Source organism: Cephus cinctus, unplaced genomic scaffold (genome assembly GCF_000341935.2).
Source record: "Cephus cinctus unplaced genomic scaffold, Ccin1 Ccin1_scaffold0178, whole genome shotgun sequence".
Classification (NCBI taxonomy): Eukaryota; Metazoa; Arthropoda; class Insecta; order Hymenoptera; family Cephidae; genus Cephus; species Cephus cinctus.
In genome coordinates, this window is record NW_014332902.1 from 1 (window position 1) to 8,668 (window position 8,668).

The 8,668-nt window shown below is 38.0% G+C and overlaps 1 protein-coding gene across 1 annotated transcript; it reads left to right on the forward strand.

Moving 5' to 3' along the window:
• Window positions 1–5,865: 5,865 nt before the first annotated feature.
• Window positions 5,866–7,211, forward strand: LOC107264587 (ATP-dependent DNA helicase PIF1-like). The gene is made up of 2 exons (XM_025081828.1): window positions 5,866–6,411; window positions 6,476–7,211. The coding sequence occupies exons 1-2, from the start codon at window positions 6,381–6,383 to the stop codon at window positions 7,183–7,185; spliced, it is 741 nt and encodes a 246-aa protein (XP_024937596.1). The 5' UTR covers window positions 5,866–6,380; the 3' UTR covers window positions 7,186–7,211.
• Window positions 7,212–8,668: the final 1,457 nt, after the last annotated feature.

Sequence of the window (8,668 nt, forward strand, 5' to 3'; positions counted from 1 at the left end):
ACAATTCTAATATGGCATATATTAATAATACGATTTAAGAATAGAACCTAAAATCATACGTTGCAGCTTTTATCTGTTTTGATAAAAGCACATGATCTGTTAACACTTTAAATGTAGAAGAAGATGTTACTCGATGATTTATTTGAAAACCGTCATAATGGTAGTGACAAAGGCTGAGTTCCAATATTTGCTTAAAGCGCTGCAAACATGGTTGTGTCTCACTCTATTGCATGTGAGTAAAGAGACATAACGATACTCGCAACGTTTTCAGGAACTATCGGAACGTACCCAAAGTATCCTTCCGAGCGCTGCACCCGAAAACTATAGTCGCTGTTATAACTCTCCTACCAATCATAGTTTGTTCGACGTCTGCTGTACAGTAGCAATTTCGGTTGAGTTCTCCACGTGCCTTCATCTGCATGAGTGATTTCTTTAAACGATTTTTGCCGTGTATTAGAAGTTGAGCTGAGTTCCAATATTTGCTTAATGCGCTGCAAACATGGTTGTGTCTCACTCTATTGCATGTGAGTAAAGAGACATAACGATACTCGCAACGTTTTCAGGAACTATCGGAACGTACCCAAAGTATCCTTCCGAGCGCTGCACCCGAAAACTATAGTCGCTGTTATAACTCTCCTACCAATCATAGTTTGTTCGACGTCTGCTGTACAGTAGCAATTTCGGTTGAGTTCTCCACGTGCCTTCATCTGCATGAGTGATTTCTTTAAACGATTTTTGCCTTGTATCAGAAGTTGAATTATAATTATACTTTTATATAGGAAATATTGGTGAACAAAAGACAAAGTTATTGAGTGTGAAGTGACGTGAAATCAATAAAATATTTTGTAGTTTTCATAAATGTCAATCGAGATGGTTACAAAATTAAATGTTCGTGATAAGGATATTATTAAACGTGGTGAATGGTTAGAAGATACCCATATGGATTATTTTGCAACTCTTGTGCGATCTTCTACCAATTATTCACCACGTGAGACATGGAGAGTGCAGTGTCCGGATACCATCGAGCCAGTATTACAAAACAATAAACACGTACAAATACTACATAGTGGCTACGGACGAAACGATGGGCACTGGGTATGTAGTTACTATGATGCTAAGAGAATTTACTTATACGATTCATTAAATCAACAAAGATTACATGAGCATCATAAGATATTCTTGAAAAAATTATACCCGTTTTATCCTTTCGACGAGAAACCAGTGAAATTTCCTAATGTGCAACAACAGCCAAATGGTAATGATTGTGGCGTGTTTGCAATTGCTTTTGCAGTATCATTGATCTTTGGGTTAAAGCCAGACACGATTAGGTACGATCATTATTCAATGCGACCACATTTACTTAGAATGTTAGAATTATATCATTTAGAGCATTTTCCTCAAGATCTTCATTATGGTCCACAGAAAACAGTTCTTCCATTACAAGTAATTCTATTTCGAAATGCCGACGCTGCACGTAAACGCAATGATCAAAGTAACGTACTTGAAAAAAATTTGTATGAAAATCGAAAGGATGAAACTAATAAACAAAAATGGCTTAAATATTCAAATGAAGCAACGAGCAAATGTTCTCAAGAACGCGAAGATTATTCATTGAATAAAGAAAATAAACTAAAACGGAAACGAAAAAATTATGCCGACAATGCTGAACAAAATCGGGGGGTGGCTCGAAAAAATTATACTGCTAGTATAGACAAAAGACAAGAAACTGCTCGTAAAAATGATGCTATTAATGTTGACAGAAATCGCGAAAACGCCCGTAAACGTGACGCTGTTAATATTGACAGAAATCGCGAAAACGCCCGTAAACGTGACGCTGTTAATATTGACAGAAATCGCGAAAACGCCCGTAAACGTGACGCTGTTAATATTGACAGAAATCGCGAAAACGCCCGTAAACGTGACGCTGTTAATATTGACAGAAATCGCGAAAACGCCCGTAAACGTGACGCTGTTAATATTGACAGAAATCGCGAAAACGCCCGTAAACGTGACGCTGTTAATATTGACAGAAATCGCGAAAACGCCCGTAAACGTGACGCTGTTAATATTGACAGAAATCGCGAAAACGCCCGTAAACGTGACGCTGTTAATATTGACAGAAATCGCGAAAACGCCCGTAAACGTGACGCTGTTAATATTGACAGAAATCGCGAAAACGCCCGTAAACGTGACGCTGTTAATATTGACAGAAATCGCGAAAACGCCCGTAAACGTGACGCTGTTAATATTGACAGAAATCGCGAAAACGCCCGTAAACGTGACGCTGTTAATATTGACAGAAATCGCGAAAACGCCCGTAAACGTGACGCTGTTAATATTGACAGAAATCGCGAAAACGCCCGTAAACGTGACGCTGTTAATATTGACAGAAATCGCGAAAACGCCCGTAAACGTGACGCTGTTAATATTGACAGAAATCGCGAAAACGCCCGTAAACGTGACGCTGTTAATATTGACAGAAATCGCGAAAACGCCCGTAAACGTGACGCTGTTAATATTGACAGAAATCGCGTAAACGCCCGTAAACGTGACGCTGTTAATATTGACAGAAATCGCGTAAACGCCCGTAAACGTGACGCTGTTAATATTGACAGAAATCGCGTAAACGCCCGTAAACGTGACGCTGTTAATATTGACAGAAATCGCGTAAACGCCCGTAAACGTGACGCTGTTAATATTGACAGAAATCGCGTAAACGCCCGTAAACGTGACGCTGTTAATATTGACAGAAATCGCGTAAACGCCCGTAAACGTGACGCTGTTAATATTGACAGAAATCGCGTAAACGCCCGTAAACGTGACGCTGTTAATATTGACAGAAATCGCGTAAACGCCCGTAAACGTGACGCTGTTAATATTGACAGAAATCGCGTAAACGCCCGTAAACGTGACGCTGTTAATATTGACAGAAATCGCGTAAACGCCCGTAAACGTGACGCTGTTAATATTGACAGAAATCGCTATCAAGTTATGTAATTCGAAACTTGGTCATTCACAAAGTTGTTATATTGATCAAACTCTTCGTGATTCAACATTTCTTGCTGTACAGCTTTTATCTCCGCATTTTCCTAAACTACGATACATTGAAAGATTATTTTATAAATTGATTAAAACAGATACAAATTTATCATCCCTAGACAAAGCTTTAAATACGGGTGATGTAAATGTATTACAAGAAATATCTTCTTCGGCTAAGCAAAATGCAATTAATTTGAACACAAATGCAGAGGGAATAAGTTTAAATGAAGATGAGATTTCTTCGCGTTATTCATACGCATTTAAAGCATTTACAACACGGGCGCTTGATGTACCACGGCACGCTTGTATCTCATGATAAACTAAAACGGAAACGAAAAAATTATGCAGACAATGCTGAACAAAATCGGGGGGTGGCTCGAAAAAATTATACTGCTAGTATAGACAAAAGACAAGAAACTGCTCGTAAAAATGATGCTATTAATGTTGATAGAAATCGCGAAAATGCCCGTAAACGTGACGCTGTTAATATTGACAGAAATCGCGAAAACGCCCGTAAACGTGACGCTGTTAATATTGACAGAAATCGCGAAAACGCCCGTAAACGTGACGCTGTTAATATTGACAGAAATCGCGAAAACGCCCGTAAACGTGACGCTGTTAATATTGACAGAAATCGCGAAAACGCCCGTAAACGTGACGCTGTTAATATTGACAGAAATCGCGAAAACGCCCGTAAACGTGACGCTGTTAATATTGACAGAAATCGCGAAAACGCCCGTAAACGTGACGCTGTTAATGTTGATAAGAATCGGGAGGCAGCTCGTATAAAGTATAATGAACTAAAAGAAAATAAACAAGATCAGAAACGTATTAATTATGATAAAAATTGTGAATATTTACGGGGTTTAAAACGGAAAAATTACCATGATAACGTTGAGGATAATCGTCTTAAAAAACGTATCAAATATTCAGATAATCGCGATTGGGAACAAGTGCGAAAGAGAAAGTTCAATCGTGTCAATTTTCGTCGAAAGCAAGTTAACAATAAAAATTTTTATTATCGTAATAAGAAACAAATTCTAGCGAGAATAAAAATGAATGCAGCTAAACAAATCGCATTGAAATATAAAAATATCATAGTAGAACACACGACGATAAAGATGAGGAAATCTACAGAAAGTTATATTAAAAGTATTTCTGATAAACTTTCGTTCAGATCCGAAGTAGAATGTAGACTGCAAGCTGAAATCCGTCGTAAAACAAATAAAGCAGGAAAGGTCAGTAGAATTTGCAGATTTGGATTTCCGCGACCAATTACAAATACGATGGTGATTAGAAACATAGCTACGTCGATTGCTGGCCGACGAAAATTAAAAACTAAGAGTAGACTTTATGATCTTCTATGATCATATGATCTATACTCTATGATCTAGAGATATCGAAGCGAATATCAATGATTACAATCCAACAATTCTTACTGCTTGGGAAGGGAACATGGATATCCAATTTGTCGGTGAAAAATCAGCTTTGTTAAATTGGTATATCAACAAATATACAACAAAGTCTGAATCTTGCACCGAGAATGAAACATTTGATGCAATTAAATCTACAAAGTCAGCATGCAGTCGTCTGTGGAATATTGCGTTACGTTCTATTAGCAATAGAGAATGCGGAGCTCTCGAGGCTGCAGATACGCTATTAGGTATCTCATTACATGGTACGGATCCTAGTACGACGATTAGATGGTTAGATGTCAACCAGATTAGAAGTAGAAAAGTAAAATCATTAAAAGAAGTACAAGCTTTAGACGAAGGTTCTACAGATATTTTCTGTCCTTCGTTAATCGATGATTATTATCCTAATAGACCACTAGAATTAGAATCAATAAATCTTTATGATTTTGCAAAGTGGTACGATATTACTAAAATTAAACCCACAAATCCATATGTCGAATCATATAAAATCGGTACTAATTTGTATATAAGAAGGCGATTGCAACGTGGTTATTTGATCAATCACTACCGATATAATGTAAATAATCAACCAGAACGATATTTTTTCGCTTTATTGCTGTTATTTCAACCATGGAGAGATTTGACTGAACTAAAACATGGTTGCGATACCTACGCAGAAGCGTTTCATGCATCAAAATCGATATTAACAGAAGCAACTGAGTATCATGAACGATTGGAAGAAATTGAAACTGCTTTCGATCGGGCGAAAGAACTGGTGGAAAAAAAATGGAAACGGTTAGCCAAGAAGATAATCAAAATTTTTTAAATAATTCTCTAGAATGTCGACCGGTCGAAGCTGCGGAAGCCATGCAAGATTTTAAGCTTGTTGGTGGCAATCTTCCAACACTTAACGTAGAGCAATTAATTTCTGAGCTAAATAAAGATCAAAAGAGAATATTTGATACAGTCGTAGATACTATTCAATCGGACAACGAAATCTTACGTCTTTACGTTAGTGGAGAAGGAGGCACTTGAAAAAGTTTTCTCATTAAAACACTTCGACATTGGTTGAAACAAAACTTGAGTAAAAACACAGCAATTACTGCACCCACTGGTATAGCTGCGTTTAATATAAGCGGTTTAACCATTCATAGACTATTTCAACTTCCCGTGGAACATGGCCATACGCCTAAGTATACTCCATTATCAGATTTTGTTTTAAAAACTCTTAGAAATGATCTAAAAGATGTCATTTTATTCATTATCGATGAGGTTTCCATGATTTCAAATATCACTTTGATGTACATACATCTTCGATTAGCAGAAATATATGACACAACTGATTGTAATAACGGTTGGTTTGGTAGAAAACATATTCTTCTATTTGGAGATTTGCTTCAATTTCCTCCTGTATATGAAGAACCGGCGTTTGTGTCTTTACTTAAAGCCAAAATAGAAAAATATCTGGGTTCTCTAGGAACGATTAATCTATGGACTACTTTATTCAAATACGATGAGTTAACAATTAGTATGCGTCAACGAAATGATACAGCATACCGTGACTTACTCTCGAGAATCCGGATTGGTAATGTCACGAACAATGATTTAAAAACTCTTGAATCCAGACAAATTCAATTTAAATCTTCAACTGCTGCTCTCAGATTACAAGAACTTTGCACTTACATTAATAAATTACCCTGTGATGCAGTTTGTTTGTTACCTACTCGTCACATGTGCGATGTTCTTAATACAGCAATGTTGCAACAAATATCGTCGGATGAAATAATATTGTTGGCACGAGATACTATCGATTGTCCAGTTTATTTAAAAAAGAAGATTTCTACGATACTGACAAAAAATGATGAAGATAGTTCTTGAACTGCCGGTCTTTCTAAAAGTATAATTATTAAAATAGGAGCAAAGATAATGATTAGGAGAAACATCGACGTTACTTTAGGTCCTCCTTCCTTTCCTTATGGCTGACTCCTCCAATGAGGAGATGTGCCAGTACGTTACTTTAGGTCTTGTTAATGGCACCATTGGTCAGGTGACTTCTGTTCAACGAACTGTAGATGGAACAGATATTGAGGCGATAAAAATGAAGTTGCCTTCAGGAAATGAATATTCAATAGAACAGGTTACCGTAAAGTTTCAGGTGATGGACAGTGCCTTTGTATTTCGTAAGCAATTTCCCATTTCTCTTAGCTATGGAATTACTATCCACAAGAGTCAAGGACTCACTCTGAATAATGCCGTCATCGATGCTGGCAATCATGTGTTCAGTTGTGGTCAAATTTACGTTGTCCTCTCGCGCGTTACCTCTATGGATGGAGTGCATTGGATCAATTACGATCCACAATCCATCAAAGCAAGTGAAGAAGCAATTGTTGAATATAATCGATTAAAAAAATTATATAAACCTGTGGTCCCAGAAATTCCTATTCCAAAGAAACGTCATCAAAAAAGGAAGGATTTCGTGTGGATAACAGACACAAATATCATTGATGTTCAAGAAATGATACAAGAAAATACTGTTAAAGTCCATCATAACATCAAAGGATTAAAAAATATTGATAACGTTTCTTGCTATGCTAATGCAATCATGCAATGCATTGTCCATTGTGCACTGATCAACAGAACGTTAAGAAATCAAAAAACTTCTGATGCTCTTACTCGTTTCATAACTTGCTACTTGCAGGGTGAATCGATAGATTCATTCGAAATTAGATAATTTGCCCGTGAAAAGTTTTGTACAAATACTCAACGAGATGCATCGGAGTTTCTTGTAGCGCTTTGTAACAAATCAAATAGTATTGGCAATATTATTGACCATCAATTAGCGACAACAATTAGATGTAAAACTTGTGGAGAAACTAGTACAAATACACACGGATAAATTTTGAGCGGTTTCTGTAGTTTTATCATTATTACATGGGTCGTGCTCGTTAGAATCGCTGGAAACGGTGGAGCGATCGTCGACATAATTTTGGTCGTCGTCTTCGCTGGCGTCCGATGCTATAGCCATGAATTCATCTGTAAAAAAAATTTATGAATAGCACAACCCCATTTTTTTTCCTTTTTCTTTTCCAACGCTATATGACACATACCCCATGTACCGTAATTCATTTCTTCTTCTTCTTCCACCGTTCGCGTATCCAGCGCTGTCGATGGCCCTGGTTCTTTTTTTTTAATAAAAACGTGAATTAGTCGTAAACTTTTTTTTTTAAAGTATATGTTTTACCGTTAGCGTATTGTATCATCGTCGCGGTGCTGGTGCTTGGTTCTGGGCAAACCTCCTCTACACGATTGAGGCACCCTAAGAGCAACCGATCCTTCTCCTCCTCGGGCGCGCCGTCGTTGGTAAGCGGAAAATACATACCTTCGTGGAACGCGTGATCGGCTATAATAGCCCTGGTGATACGGTTATCGCCCACTCCCCGTTTGTTTATACACGCTACGGCTAACGAGAGTATGTACGGATCGTTTTTGAAATATTCTCATTTGTGACCCCTGGCTAGCACGCGCAGAGTACAATGGGAAAATACACTTTTTAATCTACCCTACAGATGACATTTTTTTAAACTGGTGATTACTGTAAGTGATCAGACTGTCTGCCGAGACGTCATGATACGAATTAAAACAGGGTACATCTAGCCTGCGGCCATCTTACAGTCGCAGGGATATTAATTTCAAAAGAAGCGGACTATGCCGTAAAACACGACTATGCAAAATAGTTGATTCAGCGAAAAAATTAATGATTTTCTTATGGTAACGTTATCCGTAGAAAATCGGGTAAAAACATTTCAATCGTAAAATATATATATATATGTATATATGTATATATTGTGACGTATTTTTACGCGATCGACCTCACCGGAAAATGCAAGACCGACCGGCGCACACCTTTACGCGATTCCTACGCGTTCCAGGCAACCCAGGGGCTAACAAATTTCACTCTCGAAAATACCTAAGGTATTGTTGGGCGCCAGGTTCCAAAACGGGAACCACGTATCTGTTTCTACGATATGTCTTCGCGTGCCTACGTTGGCTAACTCAGCTACGCGGAGGCGGCGGGATTCGGAACAATAGGTCGGATGGGTCAGACGATCACGCGACACACAAAATTATTCGGACACTTCGATCTCAAGAAAATGGTTCGGTTTATTAAAGAAAATCGGCGGCGCGAAGCGCGACGATTTCGGACAATACCGAAT

Bases quoted from the DNA above. Each gene is read 5' to 3' on its own strand.
- LOC107264587 (XM_025081828.1), top strand. From the start codon at position 6,381: ATGATTAGGAGAAACATCGACGTTACTTTAG. The intron at 6,412-6,475 runs GTCCTCCTTCCT...ACGTTACTTTAG, and splicing joins AAACATCGACGTTACTTTAG to GTCTTGTTAATGGCACCATT.